The following is a 21,428-nucleotide window of genomic DNA, read 5'->3' as shown; positions in this document are numbered from 1 at the left end:
AATCTCTATCAAACATCTCCTAAACTCCCTAAAACTCATTATCAACTTTGACAAAACTGAAATTATATTGATGGACAAAAAACAGAACCCAGCTCCACCACCCCTGATAATTCCTGACAAACACATGACAACTATAATCCCTACATCCCACTCCAGGAACCTCAGAATCATCATCGACAAAGACTTGTCGTTTAAGAACCACATATCAAACAAAACCAAAGAAGGTTACCACAGACTCCTAACCCTAAGACATTTAAAACCATTTCTCAACACTGATGATTTCAGAACTGTACTTCAAATACTTATCTTCTCCACCTTCGACTATTGTAACTCTCTTCTAATAGGTATACCCTTCTCATCCCTCAAACCACTACAAATATTTCAAAACTCTGCTGCTAGAGTCCTAACCGGAACAAAAAGAAATGACCATATTACGCCCATCTTGTCATCTCTTCACTGGCTCCCTATCACTGCACGAATCGCTTACAAATCCATGACTATCATCCATAAAGTCCTTAACAATGATCATCAAGGACTTAAAACCCTTAACATAACTCTTCAAAACTTCTCAAGAAACCTACGATCCAGCAATTCAAACCTCTTATCAATCCCCACTGTCAAAGATGCTCATCTAACAACAACAAGAGAGAGAGCCTTCGCCATCGCCTCCCCTTATCTTTGGAACACTCTACCTGAAGACCTAACATCACAACACAATATAAAAACCTTCAGAAAAGACCTAAAAACTTTACTATTTTGGAAATTCTTCATGGATCCACAATCATCTACACAGACCAACTCTCAAATGAACTCATAACCTTAATTCTCAACCTAACTAACCTCCCTCCACATTCAACCTTATATCTGCAGAGACTTACTTGGTTATGTTTATTATTATTGTAATTACTACATGTTATGATATCTCAAAACCTCTTTGTTAAAATTTATTCACTTTGTAAACCGTTATGATCCCTTTACGAATAATGGTATATAAAACTCTTCAAATAAATAAAGATCTCCACTGGCTCCCTATACCCTCACAAATCCTCTACAAAACTCTTACCATCATACACAAAGCCATCTACAACCACAATTCTAACTGGCTTGACGAGCCGCTCCTTTCATCTCCGCCAACTGCCCCACCAGAGCATCCCTTAAAAGTACACTACAAACCCATTCCCTCAAGAATGCACACCTCACTTCCACGAGGGAGCGAGCTCTCTCTGTCGCAGGTCCCACCTGTTGGAACTCTCTACCCACCGAACTCTGCCTTGAACACTGCACTTTCAAATTCAAGAAAAAGTTAAAGACCTGGCTCTTCAAACAGGCTTTCCCAACGTAGGTCTCCCCTTACCCCTGCTCTAAAATCATTGTTACGTTATTAAGTTATTTACTTACCCCTTTTAGTTATTTCTCCTCTCTTATTCATGTGTTAACTTCTATCTCTTTTATTGGTTATTGCAATCCCCCCCCCCCCCCCTTCCCTGTTCATTGTGTTTTCTCTTATTTTGATGTAAACCGATATGATGTAACCACGAATATCGGTATAAAAAAAGCTGTTAAATAAATAAATAGATGTTCATTGGGGTCAAGTGTAAATAGTGTACAAACAGGAAGAAATATAATTTTGACTTGTATAATTAACTACAATAATGAGTAAATTTTCGAAGCGGTTGTGTGTGGGAAATTAGCATATTTGTGCATAAGTAATCTGTATTCATGTACACATTATTTTATAGACTCAACAAAAAGAACCAGCATCTAATGGTACTCATTGTGAATGAAAATATATGAACCACCCAGAATAATTGATAAAGAGACCATCATATTAAAGGAGCATGATGAACCAGAGGCATTTCACTTATGTTCACCTAAACATAGTGTTCCAAAATTTTAGTCATCGGTCTCAGTTCAAAGAATATTTTTTCAAAGAAATTTATATTGCAATTAAAATGACAATATAAATTTCTTTGAAAAAAATATTATCTGAACTGAGACCATTAATTAAAATTTAGGAACTGCTAAAATCTGCAGTGATCAGGCCCCTTGCAAAAAAAAAAAACAGATACAGGCCATTCGGACTATAATAATTATTGCCCTCACTTCCTATGTTGGCCAAGGTAATCAATAAGGTGGTATTTACTCAACTACAGGAATATTTAACTGAGAAAAATATTCTCCATGAATCACAATTTGGTTTCCGCCCCTGATATAACACCGAATCACTGCTTCATTCTAACTTCGATATAATTAGAACTGGATTCGACTCAGGCCTTACATACTTTCTTGGGCAACTGGACTTGTCAACGGCATTTGACACACTTAACTATTCCATTCTCTTGCAATGTCTTGAGACACTTGGTATTTCGTCCACAGTCCACTGATGGTTTGCATCTTTCTTATCTAATTGTTCTTATAGAGTAGTAATTGGAGATTCTTGTTCTAATACCAATTCTTCTCATCAGGCATTCCTCAAGGATCATCTCTCTCCCTGGTACTATTCAATATTTATATGTTACCTTTATGTGTTATTCTTTCCCAGTTGGATATCAATTTCAAACTATTTGCAGATGACATTCAGGGGTTTTTTTCCTGTACTTCATCTCTAGTCTCTGCTCTTGACAAATTTTCCCATTGTTTTTCTCTTATCAGTAGGATATAAATAGTGCACCTAAGTATTGGTCTTTTAATAATGTAGTTATCACAATTCAGTCTGAAGCAAGAAATTTAGGTATCCTGGTTGATTCCAGGCTTTTATTACATTCTCAAATTCAATCCGTAGTTAGGGGTTCTTTCTACAAACTCAGTCTACTACGTACAATCATGCCACTTTTAAATCCTTCAGACTTAAAGTTGGTAACACAAGCATTAATTATGAATTTGTTAGATTACTGCAGTTCCTTATTTTTGTTTCTTCCAAAATCCACTGTTCATGCACTACGACTTATCCAGAACTCAGCAGCTTGTTTGATTACCAGTACTCCTTTTTACTTACATATTATTCCTGTTGTGGCCAAACTTCAATGGCTATCCATAGATCGATAATTCAGTTTAAAATACTTAGTTTTCAAAGCTATTCTCTGAAATGCTTCCCATTTCATGTGCAACTCCCCAGAGGCAGGCAGAAGTCCGGAGTCTCAATGCATGGATGAGATGATGGTGCAGGGAAGAGGGATTCTGTTTTCTAAGGAACTGGACAACCTTTTGGGGAAGGGGGGGACTTTTCTGAAAGGATGAGCTCCAACTTAACCAGAGTGGACCAGGCAGGGCCAGCAGAATCGCTAGGCCTGGGCCTAGGGCACCGACCATTAGGGGGCTCAAGTGGTGGGAGCAAAGAAGAATGGGGATTTGAATTTCCACTCATCTTTGCCGCTGCCACTCATTTATTTATTTATTTATTTATTTCGGCATTTTTATATACCGAACATATTGTGTGAACTTCACGTCAGTTTACATTACAAACCTGGAGACAAGGCATTAATGCTTTGTCTCAAAAAACCTTAAAATTGAAACATCATATAAAACTCTATAAAATCACTAAAATCTCATACTCTTTCTAGACTGCCACATTACAAAATAATAAATACACTCATAAGCTATGTGGGGCTGCTCACAAGCGATGTGGGACTGCCGCCGCTCACAAGAGATAGGAGTCAGGGCTGCAACTGAGGAGGGGGTGTGGCACAAAGCAGAAGGTATCTAGGGCATCTAATCCCCTTCCACTGGCCCTGGAACCAGGCTGCTGATCCTAACTTTTAAAAAGGAGATAGAGCCGCTTTTAAACTAGAACAGGGGGGTACGCCAATAGTCACTCAGCAGTGCATGGTTTGGAGGAATGTATCTTTGAAGGATACTAATGAAACAGGAGAGTTAGGGCATCCCAACAGAGAGGTTTTAATAAAAGCGAAAGTAGTCCATGTGCCGATAAGTAAAGAATCACCTGAGCTAAAAAATTCCACAGCATCCATATCAATTGAAAAACAAGTTGTTAATACAAACGAAAGATGCACTTTGAAATGTCTGTATGCCAGTGACAGAAATCTAAGAAGTAAGATGGGAGAGTTGGAGTGTACAGCAGTAAATGATGAGATTGACATAAATGGCATCTCAGAGACCTGATGGAAGGAGGATAACCAATGGGACAGTGGTATATCAGGATACAAATTATATCGCAATGATAGGGAGGATCAACTTGGTGGCGGTGTAACACTTTATGTCTGGGACAATATAGAGTCCAACAGGATAAAGATCATACAAGAGACTAAATGCTCAGTACAATCTATACGGGTAGAAATCCCATGTGTATTGGGTAAGAGTATAGTGATAGGAGTATACTACTGTCCATCTGGCCAAAATGATCAGACAGATGATGAATTGCTAAGAGAAATCAGGAAGTTAACCAATTTGGCAGTGCAGTAATAATGGGAGATTTCAGTTACCAATCAAAATAAGTGGGAATTTTCTAAGTGCCCAGAAAATTCCTGGACTGAGGTTATATTTCATTTTAATTAAAAAAAAATTCTTCAGTAAATCCAAAAAAAGAATATGAAAAAAAATGCTATTGAAGGTGGATGATTGAGAAGACCGGTTGGTTTCGGTAGAAAGCAATGACAGGCTTGCTGACACCTTCATCTAGGCTATTCAAAATGTATTTTTGCGTTCCCACTTATTTTGATTGATATATTCTAGCTTGGGTAACTTTTATGACTCCATTGATTATTGTTCTAGATTTCAGTTACCCCAATATTGACTGGGTAAATGTAACATCAGGACATGCTAGAGACATTAAATTCCTGGATGGAATAAACAACTGCTTCATGGAGCAATTGGTTCAGGAACCAATGAGAGAGGGAGCTATTGTACATTTAATTCTTAGTGGAATGCAGAATTTGGTGAGAGATGTAAAGGTGGTGGGGCCACTTGGCAATAGTGATCATAACATGATCAAATTTGTACTAATGACTCAAAAGTGGACAATATGTAAATCTACTAGAGATGTGAATCGGAACTGAAATCCGAACCGATTCTGGTTCCGATTCACATCTCTAAAATCTACAGCTCTAACACTAAATTTTCAAAAGGGAAACTTTGATAAAATGAGGAAAAAGGAAAAAACTGACAGGTGCAGCTGCAAAGGTTAAAAATATACAACAGCCATGGACATTGTTTAAAAATACAATCTTAGAAGCGCAGTCCAGATGTATTCCATGCATTCAGAATGGTGGGAGGAAGGCAAAATGATTACCAGCATGGTTAAAAAGTAAAATGAAAGAGACTATTTTAGCCAAAAAAAAATCCTTCGAAGATTGGAAGAAGGATCCATCTGAAGAAAATAGGAAAAAGCATAAGCATTGTCAAGTTAAGTGTAAAACATTGATAAGGAAGGCCAAGAGAGAATTTGAAAAGAAGTTGGACATAGAAGCAAAAACTCATAATAAAAACCTTTTTAAATAAATCCAAAGCAAGAAACCTGTGAGGGAGTCTGTTGGACCATTAGATGATTGAGGGGTTAAAGGGGCTCTAAGGGACGATGAGGCCATTGCAGAAAGACTAAATGAATTCTTTGCTTCTATATTTACTAATGAGGATGTTGGGGAGATACCAGTTCCGGAGATGGTTTCAAGGGTGATGAGTCAGATGAACTGAACAATTCACTGTAAACCTGGAAGATGTAGTAGGCCAGATTGGCAAACTAAAGATTAGCAAATCACCTGGACTGGACTGTATGTACCCCAATGTTCTGAAGGAACTAAAAAATGAAATTTCAGATCTATTAGTTAAAATTTGTAACCTGTCATGTGTAACAAATCATCCATTATACCTGAAGACTGGAGGGTGCCAATATAATGCCAATATTTAAAAAGGACTGTAGGGGCAATCCTGGAAACTATAGACCAGTGAGCCTGACTTCAGTGTCAGGAAAAATAGTGGAAACTATTCTAAAGATCAAAATCACAAAGCATATAGAAGGACATGGTTTAATGGAACACAGTCAGCATGGATTTACCCAAGGCAAGTCTTGCCTCACAAATCTCCTTCATTTTTTTGAAGGGTTTAATAAACATGTGCATAAAGGTCAACCAGTAGATATAGGGGTAGATTTTAAAAGCCCTGCGCACCGGCGCGCCTATTTTGCATAGGCTGCCGGCGTGCACAAAGCCCCAGGACGAGCATAAGTCCCGGGATTTGCTTGGGAGGCGTGTTGGGGGTGGCACAGCGTTCATGGGCATGTCCGGGGGCATGGCGATGGTCCGGGGGCGGGGCCCGAGGCATGGCAGCGGTCCGGGGGCGGGGCCGAGTGCTCCAACACAGCGGCCTGTGCCGGGGCAGGGAGCTGGCGATACACTCATGTTACGCCTGCCAGAGGCAGGCGTAACTCAACGAAATAAGGTAGGGGAGGGTGATTTAGTTAGGGCTGGTGGGTGGGTTAGAAAGGGGAAGGGAGGGAAAGGTGGGGGGGGGGGACAAAAAAAAAGTTCCCTCCGAGGCCGCTCCGATTTTGGAGCGGCCTCAGAGGGAACGGAGGCAGGCTGCGTGGCTCGGCGCGTGCAGGCTGCCGATTTTGCTCAGCCTTGCTCGCGCCAACCCCAGATTTTAAAAGATACGCGTGTATCTTTTAAAATCCAGCGTACATTTGTTTGCGCCGGTCGCGTGTACTTTTTAAAAATCTGCCCCATAGTGTATTTGGATTTTCAGAAGGCGTTTGACAAAGTCCTTTATGAGAGGCTTCTAAGAAAACTAAAAAAGTCATGGGATAGGAGGCAGTGTCCTTTCGTGGATTACAAACTTGTTTAAAAGACAAGAAACAGAGAGTAGGATTAAATGGTCAATTTTCTCAGTGGAAAAGTGTAAACAGTAGAGTACCTCAGGGATCTGTACTTGGACCGGTGCTTTATAAATGGTCTGGATAGGAATACGACGAGTGAGGTAATCAAATTTGCAGATGATACAAAATTATTCAGTGTTGCGGATAGTGATAAATTGCAGTAGGACCTAGTGAGACTGGAAGACTGGCCATCCAAATGGCAGATGAAATTTTAAGTGGACAAGTGCAAGGTGATGCATATAGGGAGAGATAATCCATGCTATAGTTACACGATATTAGGTTCCATATTAAGAGCTACCACCCAGAAAAAAGATCTAGGCATCATAGTGCAAAATACATTGAAATCATCAGCTCAGTGTGCTGGAGCAGTCAGAAAAGCAAACAGAATGTTAAGAATTATTAGGAAGGGAATGGTGAATAAAATGGAAAATGTCATAATGCCTCTCTGTCGCTCCATGGTGAGGCTGCACCTTGAGTACTGTGTATAATTCTGGTCACTGCATCTCAAAAAAGATATAGTTGTGATGGAGAAGCTACAGAGAAAGGCAACCAAAATGATAAAGGGGATGGAACAGCTCCCCTATGAGGAAAGGCTAAAAAGCTTAGGGCTATTTGGCTTGGAGAAGAGACAGCTGAGGGGGGATATGATAGAGGTCTTTAAAATCATGAGAGGTCTAGAGCGGGTAGATGTGAATGGGTTATTTACTCTTTTGGATAATAGAAGGACTAGGGGGCACTCCATGAAGTTATCAGTAGCATATTTAAAACTAAGCTGAGAAAATTCTTTTTCACTCAACGCACAATTTAAGCTCTGGAATTTGTTGCCAGAGGATGAGGTTAGTGCAGTTAGTGTAGCTGGGTTTAAAAAAGTTTTGGATAAGTTCTTGGAGGAGAAGTCCATTAACTGCTATTAATCAAGTTGACTTAGAGAATAGCCACTGCTATTGCTGGCATCAGTAGCAAGGGATCTACTTAGTGTTTGGGTACTTGCCAGGTATTTGTAGCCTGGATTGGCCACTGTTGAAAACAGGATGCTGGGCTTGGTGGACCCTTGGTCTGACCCAGCGTGGCAATTTCTTATATTCTTATGTTCTTAATGACTTTGCTCCTCAATCTTTTCCTAGATCGGCTTTCTATTGCCCTTCACATAGTATGCACTCCACAGACAGCAGATCATTAGTTTTTCCTAGCCATAAGCAAATTAGTTTAGTCGAATCCCACTCACACATTTTTAGTATTGCATTTTTCTCTACCAGAGCTGCTAAAAGCAGAATCCGACTTACTGCGTTTTTGCAAGTTGCATAAGACTCAGTGCCGCTTGAAGGTTTTTGCTTCACCATAATTTTTGCTCAAATAATTCAGAAACTACCAGTGGTGGTAAAAGGCGATAGTGTTGGGGTTCAGGAGTATGTGCAAACCAGTTTTCAGCGGTTTTATTATGTATGTATTAATTGATTACTTAGGTTTGTTTGTTAATTTTTACAGTATTTTATTGTATTTTTGCCTTTATGTTGTTGTTTGGATTATGTATGTTAATTTGTTACCCGCTAAGTTTGATGAATTAGTGGCTATAAATATGTTAAATAAATAAATAACCTAGGAATCTGAGGGACATTTATGAAGTTTGAAAAGATAAGATTTATTTTCTTCCAATATTCATCTCCATTACTGAAAAGGAGAGGGAAGACCTAGTTGGTGTCTTAATTTGCTAAAAGTCATCGTATCAAATCGAGATGTTTAGATTTCATCTGTGTCCCTACTGCTGGGCGTTGGAGCTGTATGCTATTTCGGGGCAATATTCAAAAGTTTATACATGGGTAAATGTAGAAACAATTTGGAAATAGTTGGTCGTCCCCCCCCCCCGCAAACACACACACACATGCATGCAAATACACAAATGCTGTTGCACAACATGCATACTTTTACCTGCATAAAACAAAGTGTGCAGGGATAGGTCAGGGGAGGGAAAGTATGTGCAGTGGTTGCATTTCCAAATCGCTATGTTTACATCTAGTTACATATTTTGCACAGAAGTAACTGCAGTTTGTACGCCACCTGCCTTTTCAAAAAGAAAAACCACAAGGTGTTTCCCTTTGAAAATAAGCTTGCAGCCCACCTGCCATCCTACAAGCCCTCTCCATTGTCCAATTTGAATACTATTTGTGTCCTCATGGCTACTGCCCAGTGAAAATAAATTGTAAAGCTTGAATTGTGTTCTCTCTGTCCACATCATCAGTAACATTTTATATCTTAAGCAGTCTAAGCAAGGTTTGAATAGAACAATTCAATTTCAGTGAGCATAAACATTGTTTTTCCTACCCTTTTGCTACCCATTTCTTTGTATCGAGGGTTAGGTGATGGTACCTGGGACCTTTACTTGGCAGAATACTGTAGAGGTTTGCCATCACCTTCTACAGCACCAGATCTTTCCAGGTGGTCCTCCATCCCAATACTAGCAAGGCCTGATCCTGCTTAGCTTCCAAGATGTAACAAATGCAGGACCTCTTAGTATGGTATAGCTGGGGGGGGGAAGGGCAGTATAAAATGAAGGATTATACAGTAATTAGAAAATTGTGCCTATATAGCATCGAATTCATAGGGAAAGGATATACATGGAAGGATAACATTCATTTTCATACCATAACTTCTAGCTATCTAGTACAGAATTCTAAAATACAAATTGATCCTGGTGAATACTGGACTGTGGAAGCTGTGATACCTTTTATTAAATCAACATAAAATAACCTAAATGAGTTTTCGAGACCACATAAGTCTTTCTTTAGTTGTGACCATTTCATCCCATCTTCTTTATTATTCTTTCTAACAGTATTTAATACGTCCACATTCCTGAACCCTTGCTGTCTTCCCTTTCACCTTTGGCGCTAAATAAAAGGAGAAAATAAATTATAGTTTCTCATCTATATAAATAGCAAAGGCTTGTGTCAGTCGGTCACACTGACATGTCTATCTGTGGCCACTAGGGGACACCTGAAACAGTGAAAGGTGCACTGTGCAAAGACAATGTGCTCTGTTTGTAAAGCCCTATCTCTCAGGCACCCGCACAGACACATGGGCTCTCACACACTCAGAGACACACTTACACAGGCTATTCTCTTCATTTATTAATACATGAAAAGAATATTTATCTTTTACACTTTTGTTTGGTTTTGAAAATTTACATCAGTTGTGAACCAGACAACCCAAGCAATGCCAGGTACTTTTCACTAATATGCTGTCTGCAAAGCCCTGTCTCTCAGGCTCCCAACACAGGCATGAGAGCCTAAGAGACATATATAGGAGCACAAGCTCCTGCCCACCCCCCCCCCCCCCCCCACACACACACACATACACATACTTTAAAAACTCTTCTTTTCATGTACAAATGGGTAAATACTGTAACAAAGAAGATCCAGATTTCAGCTCAAATTAAGTCATGACAGAAATATTGTATGTTTACCAGGGTCTGACCATTGGTATTATACCACAGAGTTACTAGGAAACCCCTCAAATTATCCATTAATTTGTTAGCTTTACATAAACTGATTCTCTGGGTTTTTTTGGCCTGCCAGTTTTCTCTTCCAGCTTTGAACTTTTAGCTCACTTGAAACTGGTCTGTACTAGGGCTACAGCACTAGGAGCCTTCACTTGCAATTACCTTTGGGTTTTCCGCCCTTTCCTCTTCTGTCTAACTCAGCTATCACAACAACAACCCTCAGCCAGGTGGGCCATAAGTCACAGCCAACTCCTATGCATTCTGAGTCTAGCCACTAGATGCCACCATTGTGCAATGACTGGGACCTCCTTCCTTCTCAGGGGTGTGAAGACTGCCTCCACAGCATCCACAGACCTCCATAGTCCAAGGAGCAGAAACCAGGCTCAGGAATTGAATCCAGATCTCCTGAATAGCAGTGCTAGTGAGTCCTTGGTCTGGCCATAAGCCAATAAGTTTAACTCGCATTCTATAAATTGCTCTTTTATTTTTTATTCAGGCTTTGCGACAACAGAGGAATTTTTATATGAAATTCAGTATGAATCTGCAAAAGTTAAGTCCCAAATGGAGTGTTCTGTGGCTATAAATTTGGTGAAAAAGGATCGAGACCCACAATCTGGAATTGTCACATTAATCTTCAATATTATATTTTTACCAGTCAAACCAATGAAGTAAGTCCAGACTTGTTACATTGAAGTTCTCTACTGAATAAAAAATTTGTTTGATCCAAATTTCCCAGCTAATAATTACAAAAAAATGTTTTTCTCACTATACAATCTAATTTGTTTCTGATTCATCCCTTGTTGCTGTACTATGGAGGCTAACATTATTATATAATAGTGTGCAACAGAGCAAAGTATGCTCTGAAAATATCGAGGTATTGTATCAGAACACTGATTGATAAATCATTCATTAGCAGACCCTGCTCAACCTTCCCTCCTCTCCCTCACCCCTTGGCATCATCATCACCTTCCCTCTGCCTCCATCCCTCTCCTTCTTTCCCCTGGCATCATCTCCTTCCCTCTTCCTCCACCCCTCTCTCACCACCTGGCATCATCAATTTCTCTCTCTCTCTCTCTCCATTCCCTGGCATCATTGCTTTTCTCTTCACTCTCCACTCGACTTCTGTTCCCTTTCCTTTCAACCCTGGCATCATTTGCCATCCCCCTCACTTTCTGGCATCCGCATCCTCATCCTCATCATCTTCCCTCTCCCTCATCCCCAGGCATTATCAGCTTCCCTCTCTCCCCAAGCCTCTCCCCCATTGATATCATCATCATCAATCTTCTGTTACCCCACACCCTGGCATCACCTTCCCTCAACCTCACTCCCTGGCATCATTATCACCTTCCCTCTCCAGCCACCTTCCTCTCCATCCCTTTGAATCATCAACTTCCCTATCCTCTATCTCCTGGTATCATCTCCTTTCCTTCCCTCTCCCCCCACACACTCATCTGTTCCTTTCCCCCCTCCACCCCCAATCCCTGACAGCAAACATCTGGGAACAGACTTACCAAGAGCTGCTTCTTCCTCCTTTGCCAGTCTCTGTCTGCAATCTGAACTGTACAGGGCCAGTAGGTCTCACAAGCCTACAGAGCCCAGTGCAGTTTCTGTTGCACAGGAGAGCCAGCAGAGGAGAAGCAGGAGCAGCTGCTGATAAGCGCTGCTCTCTGACTCCCTCTGCTGGTGGGAGGAATTCCTGCAGGCCAGGAGGGAAACAGGAAATGAGACTGCAGCCACTAGCACACCGACACTCTGGCCCTGGCACATTGGTGTGCCACAGCACACCAGTTTGGAAATGCTGATCTAAAGGTCAGAGAGTTCTGCTACTGCAGAGCTTTGCAGATTACAAGATCCTTTCATTAAAGGAGGGGTTGGGAAGGATGGCAGATTGTGTTGAATGATGGTGAGAGGTGGCATTCTTCAGGGACAAGCAGGATGGCAGTCCTCATACATGGGTGACATCATCTGATGGAGTCTGGCAAGGAAAACTTATGTCAAAGTTTCTAGAACTTTTGAGCCTCTCTGAGCATGCCCAAGCATCCATACGGGATTCCTTCAGTCTTACTTTTTCTGAGGAGCCTGGTGGTTCACAGTTTGTGAGTATCTCCAATTTTTCTCAATTTGAGAGTTTTTCACTGACAGGATTATGCCTCGTTGACACAGGGTCCTTTGGTTGCCCTTGGTAGGTTTTTCAGTGCTTCCGCTAATTCTCCTTTTATGTTTGAATCCTTGGGGTAGCGGTGCATTCGCTGCCCAAAGTCCATCGACGGCTGTTGCCATTAATTTTGATCTTGCAACCCTTTTATCTCCTTGTGTCATGTCCATGGGGTACCAGCAGTGCCTTTCATGTGCGAGGACCATGTCTGCTTGGGGGCATTGCATCACATACGGGGTTACCGCAGATGTGCCCAGATGACCCCTAAAGGATGTCAGACCCATCTGGAGAAGATGAAAGGACTCTTCAGTCACTGGAAGGCCAATCCATTGGCATCAGAGGCATAGACATTGAAGGACCTCTGAGCCGCATTGATAACCATCAAGCCATCGCCTCAGCGGCCTTCAGCTTCATCAGCATCAATGGCCATCAGGAATTCTAGAGACAGGCCTAGCTCCTTCAAGCCAAAGACAGGATCAGGTTACTCTTCTTCAGCCTCAGCACCAGAGATGGACCATGACAAGCATCAAGGGAAGCCAAAGAAGCATCGCCGCCAATCCCTGTTATTGCATGGTGCCAGGTATGGGGATGCTCTGGCTTTTGCAGAGAAGCTTCTGAAGCAACCCTGTGGTGAGGACAGCTTCTCCTTCATGGTTCCCAGGGTTTCAGCAAGGCCTCCATCGATCCAGATATCAGCCACCAATCCTCCTCTCAGTTGTGAAGAGGATCTAGTCACACCCCTTGGCTCCCAGTCACTGTTGACATCGGCGATCTTCAAGGAGGAACTGGAGAAATTAGCACAGCTCGCTATGGAAAAGGTGATGCATGACCTCGGTGTTGAGGCACTGACAGCACTGGGACCAGCATCGTCACTCCTTGAACCACTGCTCAGCTCCTGCTGGTGCTCATCTGTACTTTACAGATAATACCATCGGTGTCGGCACTGCTGCAGCATCAATACCTGGCAGGGTGATAGAGATGTTGCCTACTGGTCCAGTGGTCATCCTCAATTCTGCAGAGGAGAAAGCTCCCCCAAAGATGGGGGTGCCTCAAGGTCCAGGTCCACCCAGCAAATTGCTCTGATACCCATGGCCGAGGACTGAGCACAATGGGATCCATCCCCTTTCGGTGACAGTGAGGAGGACTCCTCTACCCCTGTGGGGAGGCTTCTCAGATGGTTCAGAAGACAAGGCATCAGATGGCCTTTCCTCTGACTCCTGTCCTCCCACAGACAGAAGGAAGTTTCCTCTAGAATACCTCTCCTTTACAGGGTTTATTATGTTGATGGCTGAGGCCATCCCATTTAATTTGCAGACAGAGGTGGATTCCTGGCACAAGATGTTGGATATTTAGAATGTATAGCAGTAAATGATGACATAGACTTAATTGGCATCTCAGAGACATGGTGGAAAGAGGATAACCAATGGGACAGTGCTATACCGGGGTACAAATTATATCGCAATGACAGAGAGGAGCACTCGGGAGGAGGTGTGGCACTTTATGTCCGGGATGGCATAGAGTCCAACAGGATAAACATCCTGCATGAGACTAAATACAAAATTGAATCTTTATGGGTAGAAATCCCTTGTGTGTCGGGGAAGACTATAGTGATAGGGGTATACTACTGTCCACCTGGTCAAGATGGTGAGATGGACAGTGAAATGCTAAAAGAAATTAGGGAAGCTAACCAAATTGGTAGTGCAGTAATAATGGGAGACTTCAATTACCCCAATATAGACTGGGTAAATGTATCATCGGGTCACGCTAGAGAGATAACGTTCCTGGATGGAATAAATGATAGCTTTATGGAGCAATTGGTTCAGGAACCGACGAGAGAGGGAGCAATTTTAGATCTAATTCTCAGTGGAGCACAGGACTTGGTGAGAGAGGTAACGGTGGTGGGGCCGCTTGGCAATAGTGATCATAATATGATCAAATTTGATTTAATGACTGGAAAAGGAACAGTGTGCAAATCCAAGGCTCTCGTGCTAAACTTTCAAAAGGGAAACTTTGATAAAATGAGAAAAATTGTTAGAAAAAAACTGAAAGGAGCAGCTACAAAAGTAAAAAATGTCCAAGAGGCGTGGTCATTGTTAAAAAATACCATTCTAGAAGCACAGTCCAGATGTATTCCACACATTAAGAAAGGTGGAAAGAAGGCAAAACAATTACCAGCATGGTTAAAAGGGGAGGTGAAAGAAGCTATTTTAGCCAAAAGATCTTCATTCAAAAATTGGAAGAAGGATCCAACAGAAGAAAATAGGATAAAGCATAAACATTGGCAAGTTAAATGTAAGACATTGATAAGACAGGCTAAGAGAGAATTTGAAAAGAAGTTGGCTGTAGAGGCAAAAACTCACAGTAAAAACTTTTTAAAATATATCCGAAGCAGAAAGCCTGTGAGAGAGTCAGTTGGACCGTTAGATGATCGAGGGGTTAAAGGGGCACTTAGAGAAGATAAGGCCATCGCGGAAAGATTAAATGATTTCTTTGCTTCTGTGTCTACTGAAGAGGATGTTGGGGAGGTACCCGTAATGGAGAAGGTTTTCATGGGTAATGATTCAGATGGACTGAATCAAATCACGGTGAACCTAGAAGATGTGGTAGGCCTGATTGACAAACTGAAGAGTAGTAAATCACCTGGACTGGATGGTATACACCCCAGAGTTCTGAAGGAACTAAAAAATGAAATTTCAGACCTATTAGTAAAAATTTGTAACTTATCATTAAAATCATCCATTGTACCTGAAGACTGGAGGATAGCAAATGTAACCCCAATATTTAAAAAGGGCTCCAGGGGCAATCCGGGAAACTACAGACCGGTTAGCCTGACTTCAGTGCCAGGAAAAATAGTGGAAAGTATTCTAAACATCAAAATCACAGAACATATAGAAAGACATGGTTTAATGGAACAAAGTCAGCATGGCTTTACCCAGGGCAAGTCTTGCCTCACAAATCTCTTCACTTTTTTGAAGGAGTTAATAAACATGTGGATAAAGGTGAACCGGTAGATATAGTATACTTGGATTTTCAGAAGGCGTTTGACAAAGTTCCTCATGAGAGGCTTCTAGGAAAAGTAAAAAGTCATGGGATAGGTGGCAATGTCCTTTCGTGGATTGCAAACTGGCTAAAAGACAGGAAACAGAGAGTAGGATTAAATGGGCAATTTTCTCAGTGGAAGGGAGTGGACAGTGGAGTGCCTCAGGGATCTGTATTGGGACCCTTACTTTTCAATATATTTATAAATGATCTGGAAAGAAATACGACGAGTGAGATAATCAAATTTGCAGATGACACAAAATTGTTCAGAGTAGTTAAATCACAAGCAGATTGTGATAAATTGCAAGAAGACCTTGTGAGACTGGAAAATTGGGCATCCAAATGGCAGATGAAATTTAATGTGGATAAGTGCAAGGTGATGCATATAGGGAAAAATAACCTATGCTATAATTACACAATGTTGGGTTCCATATTAGGTGCTACAACCCAAGAAAGAGATCTAGGTGTCATAGTGGATAACACATTGAAATCGTCGGTACAGTGTGCTGCGGCAGTCAAAAAAGCAAACAGAATGGGGTAGATTTTCAAACAAGGCGCGTTGGCGTACTTTTGTTGGCGCTCCAGGCGCAAACAAAAGTACGCGGGATTTTAGTAGATACGCGCTGAGCCGCGCGTATCCGCTAAAATCCTGGATCGGCGTGCGCAAGGCTATCAATTACGTATAGCCGGCGCGCGCCGAGCCGCGCAGCCTACCCCCGTTCCCTCTAACGTCCTCCCCTCACCTTCCCCTCCCTTCCTCTACCTAACCCACCCCCCCGGCCCTGTCTAAACCCCCCCCCTTACCTTTGTCGGGGGATTTACGCCTCCCGGAGGGAGACGTAAATCCCCGCGCGCTAGCGCGCCGGGACGCGACCTGGGGGCGGGTACGGAGGGCGCGGCCACGCCCCTGGACCGCCCCGGGCCGTAACCACGCCCCCGGACCCGCCCCCAAAACGCTGCCGACACGCCCCCTAAACGCCGCGATGACCGGGTCCGCCCCCGACACGCCCCCCTCGGAGAACCCTGGGACTTACGCGAGTCCCGGGGTCTGTGCGCGCCGGTGAGCCTATGTAAAATAGGCTCACCGGCGAGCAGGGCTCTTAAAATCCGCCCCAAAGTTGGGAATTATTAGAAAGGGAATGGTGAATAAAACGGAAAATGTCATAATGCCTCTGTATCGCTCCATGGTGAGACCGCACCTTGAATACTGTGTACAATTCTGGTCGCCACATCTCAAAAAAGATATAATTGCGATGGAGAAGGTACAGAGAAGGGCTACCAAAATGATAAGGGGAATGGAACAACTCTCCTATGAGGAAAAACTAAAGAGGTTAGGACTTTTCAGCTTGGAGAAGAGACGACTGAGGGGGGATATGATAGAGGTGTTTAAAATCATGAGAGGTCTAGAACAGGTAGATGTGAATCGGTTATTTACTCTTTCGGATAGTAGAAAGACTAGGGGGCACTCCATGAAGTTAGCATGGGGCACATTTAAAACTAATCGGAGAAAGTTCTTTTTTACTCAACGCACAATTAGACTCTGGAATTTGTTGCCGGAGGATGTGGTTAGTGCAGTTAATATAGCTGTGTTTAAAAAAGGATTGGATAAGTTCTTGGAGGAGAAGTCTATTACCTGCTATTAAGTTCACTTAGAGAATAGCCACTGCCATTAGCAATGGTTACATGGAATAGACTTAGTTTTTGGGTACTTGCCAGGTTCTTATGGCCTGGATTGGCCACTGTTGGAAACAGGATGCTGGGCTTGATGGACCCTTGGTCTGACCCAGTATGGCATTTTCTTATGTTCTTATGTTCTTATATCCTTCAGTACATGGAACGTCCTCAGCAGATCATGGCAGTCCCAGTGCATGAGATCCTTATGGAGTTACTGCTTAGTATGTGGGAGAACCCCATCTTGGTGGCTCCTGTCAATAAGAAGGTGGGTGTGGTGTACGTTTTCCAAAAGGCTCCCATGTTAAACAAGCGCTAATTACTACACCGATTGCTAATGGTCGAATCTGCTCTCAAGAAGGCTCAGCGCACTCAGACCCACTATTCAGTGCCTCTTGGGAGGGTTCTGAGGACCATAAATACTTTTGGGGGGAAGATTTTTCAGGGAGCTATGTTCATTGCCTGCATAGTGGCCTACCAGGTCTTCATGGGCCAGTACATGTGGGACATCCTGAAGCATGTGCAAGAGGTGGCTGAGTTGCTTCCTTTGCAGCAGTGAGACACCCTCCAGTCACTGGTGAATAAGGGTCTGAAATGTGGAAAACACTAGGTCCATTCGACCTATGTTGTTTTCCAAGTGGATTCAACAGTGTTTGCTGCAGGGATCGGTGCCTACAGACTCGCCTAGCTGCGGGCCTCGGATCTCTGTCCAGTAGTACAGGAATGACTTGCTGACGCAGTGTACATGGGAGAGAATCTTTTTGGAGATTGTGTGAACGATGCAGTGATACAGTTATGTGATCACTGTGTGATGCTCCAGCAACTCTCCATAAGCATTCAGAACCCATTCTCCTCATCTAGTGGAACTCTGAAATCAGGTCTGAGGAAGTCTTTCTTCTGCCTGAGGAGACACTATCCTCAACCATCCTACTCCCAATTGTAGCAGGCCCCACTCCAGGCAACAGAGGGTCCCTAAGCCCCAGATGGTCTCTCAATCAACTCCTAGGACAGGGTTTTGACTGGACCAAGGAAAGCATAGACAACAACTCAGTACCCGTGTCAGTGGACCTCCTGGTCAAGGGCAGGCTGCAGTTCAACATGAGCCTATGGCCCAGTGTAACCTCAGATGTGGGAGTCCTTGACATTGTATAGAAAGGGTACAAATTGAACCTATTGGGTATCCCACCAATTCGCCCTTCAAGTCCACTTTAGGGACTTGTAGCTCATCAGGAGTTACTCCTCCCAACCTCCAGGCCCTCTCATTCACAGCTTGGATATTGAGAGGTTGATCCTGCAACCACTCGACCTCTCAGAGGATGTGTCTCATGTCCTAGTAGCTTCCAGAAAGCCTTCCACCAGAATGTCCTAGGGACTGAAGAGGAGGAGGTTTTCTGTTTGGTGTGAACAAAGGACCTTAGACCCTTTCTCATGCTCAAAACAAAAACTGCTTGATTACCTTCTACACCTCTTCGATGCTGGACTCAAGCCCAACTTGGTTAGGGTTCATCTTAGTACGATTTGTGCATATCACCATTGTGTAGAAGGTAAGCCCATCTCTGTACAACCTATGTTTATACATTTCATGTAGGCTCTGCTTCATTTTAAACCTCCCTTAAGGCCTTCTGCTGTGTCCTGGGACTTCAATATGGTTTTAGCTCAGCTGATGAAAGCTCCTTTCGAGCCACTATGCTCCTGTGACCTGAAGTACCTGACCTGGAAGGTCATATTTTTGGTGGCGGTCACTTCAGCATGCAGGGATGATGAGCTCCAGGTCTTAGTGACTTATTCACCTTGCACCAAGTTTTTTCATGATAAGGTGCTCTTGCGCATGCACCCTAAGTTCCTGTTCAAGATGGTGTCAGACTTCCATCTTAACTAGTCAATCAGACTTCCAACATTTTTCCCAGGCCTCATAGTTACTGAGGTGAACAAGGCCGGAACAGTTTTAACTGCAAGAGAGCCTTAGCCTTCTATCTGGAGTGGCAGAAGCCCATAGACAGTCCAACCAGCTTTTTGTTTCTTTTGATCAGAGCAATAGGGGAATCATCGTTGCTAAAAGACACTTTCCAGTTGGCAAACTGCATCTCCTTCTGTTATGCCTGAGCAGGATTGCATCTTGTGGGTCATGTCAAAGCTAACTCTGTCCCAACCACGGCAGTGTCAGTGGCCCACTTGCAAGCAGTCCCCATGGAGGAGATCTGCAAGGTTGTAATATGGAGTTCCATCCACTCATTCAAATCACATTACTGTTTGGACAGGGATAGCAGACTTGAGAGCAGGTTTGGCTGATCTGTCCTTGGGAACTTGTTTGAAGTATAGAACTCAACTCTGTTCCCATCTAGAGCTTGTTGTTTTTGTTCAGGCAAATATATAGTTGTTGGTGCCCATTGGCACCAGTTACTGTTCCCCCTTTTTTTTTGTTGGGGAACCACCTGTAGCTAGGGATTCACCCATGTGTGAGGACTGCCGTCCTGCTTGTCCTCAGAGAAAGAAGAGTTGCTTACCTGTAGCAGGTGTTCCCCAAGGACAGCAGGATTTCAGTGCTCACGTAGGGGGTAATTTTCAAAAGGAGTTACATGCGTAAATGTAGCTACTATTGTAGCAATTTTCAAAAGCCATTTACTCAAGTAAAGTGCACTTATGTGAGTAAATCCTATAGACAAGTCAATGGCATATATTGTAGCAATTTTCAAAAACCCACTTACTCAAGTAAAGTGAATTTACTCCAGTAAACCTGATTTTTACTCGAGTAAATGCTTTTTAAAATCAGGCCCAAAAGCTGTCCACCTTCGTGTGGAGTTGGGTCTCCACTTCTTGGGTTTTTTTCTAGTAATTCTATGTTATCAGGCCAAAGGGACCCGAGATGATCCAGGAAACTATAGACCGGTAAGCCTGATTTCAGTGCCAGGAAAAATTGTGGAAACTATTATAAAGAATAAAAATCACAGAATATATAGATAAAAATGGTTAATGGGACAGGGAAGTATTGATTCTCAAGTCTGCTACATTTTTTTGAAGGGGCGAATATGCATGTGGATAAAGCATAAAGCATGTAGAAACGGTAGATGTGGTGTATTTGGATTTTCAGAAGGCATTTGACAAAGTCCCTCACGAGAAGCTTCTAAGAAAACAAAAAAGTCATGGGATAGGAGCAGATGTCTTTTTGTGGATTCCAAACTGATTAAAAGACAGGAAACAGAGAGTAGGATGAAATGGTCTGTTTTCACATTGGGAAAAGGTAAACAGTGGAGTGCCTTAGGGATCTGTACTTGGACCAGTGCTTTTTAATATATTTATAAATGATCTGGAAAGAAGTACGACTGAGGTGATCAGATTTGCAAATGTCACAAAATTATTCAGAGTAGTTAAAGCACAAGTGGATTATGATAAATTACAGGAGGACATTGCAAGACTAGAAGACTGGGCATTCATATGGCAGACGAAATATAATGTGGACAAGTGCAAGGTGACACATAAAAGGAAAAATAACCCATGCTGTAGCTACACAATGTCATGTTCCATTTTAGGAGTTACACAGGACAAAGATCTCGGCATCATAGTTGATGTTACATTGAAATTGTCAGCTCAGTGTGCTGTGGCAGTCAAAAAAGCAAACAGAATGTTAGGAATAATTAGGAAGGGAATGGCAAATAAAATGGAGGATGTCATAATGCCTCTGTATCACTCAATGGTTAGACCGCACCTCGAATACTGTGTGCAGTTCTGGTCACCACATCTCAAAAAAGATATAGTTTTATTGAGAAAGTACAGAAAAGGGTGGCCAAAATGATAAAGGGCATGGAATGGCTCCCCTATGAGGAAAGGCTAAAGAGTTTAGGGCTATTCAGCTTGAGAAGAGACAACTGGGGGGGGGGGGGGATATAATAGAGGTCTACAAAATCATTAAAAGACTTGAATGGGCAACTGTGAAATGATTATTTACTCTTTGATAATACAAGGACTAGGGGCACTCCAAGAAGTTAGCAGGTAGCACATTTAAAATTAATTGGAGAAAATTGTTTTCACTCAACAAACAGTTAAGCTCTGGAATTCATTGCCAGAGGATGTGGTTAAGGCAGCTAATGTAGCTGGGTTAAAAAAAGGTTTGGATAATTTCCTGGAGGAGAAGTCCATAAACGTCTATTAATCAATAGGGAATAGCCACTGTTTGTTGCCAGCATTAGTAGCATGGGATCTGTTTAATATTTGGGTACTTGCTTGGTACTTGTGACTTGGATTGGCCA

General features: G+C 42.5%; 1 protein-coding gene across 1 annotated transcript in view; it reads left to right on the top strand.

Moving 5' to 3' along the window:
- The window catches only part of CFAP47 (cilia and flagella associated protein 47), a 1,765,744-nt gene that overhangs the window by 1,629,624 nt on the left and 114,692 nt on the right, over nt 1-21,428 (top strand). Inside the window, exon 61 of the mRNA XM_029603108.1 lies at nt 10,816-10,987. Within this exon, the coding sequence (XP_029458968.1) occupies nt 10,816-10,987 (172 nt within the window). The remainder of the gene's footprint in view (nt 1-10,815; nt 10,988-21,428) is intronic.

The sequence above is a fragment of the Rhinatrema bivittatum genome, chromosome 5, assembly GCF_901001135.1.
Source record: "Rhinatrema bivittatum chromosome 5, aRhiBiv1.1, whole genome shotgun sequence".
Classification (NCBI taxonomy): domain Eukaryota; kingdom Metazoa; phylum Chordata; class Amphibia; order Gymnophiona; family Rhinatrematidae; genus Rhinatrema; species Rhinatrema bivittatum.
The sequence above is the reverse complement of the archived record's forward strand: the minus strand, read 5'-3'. Positions and strand labels throughout refer to the sequence as shown.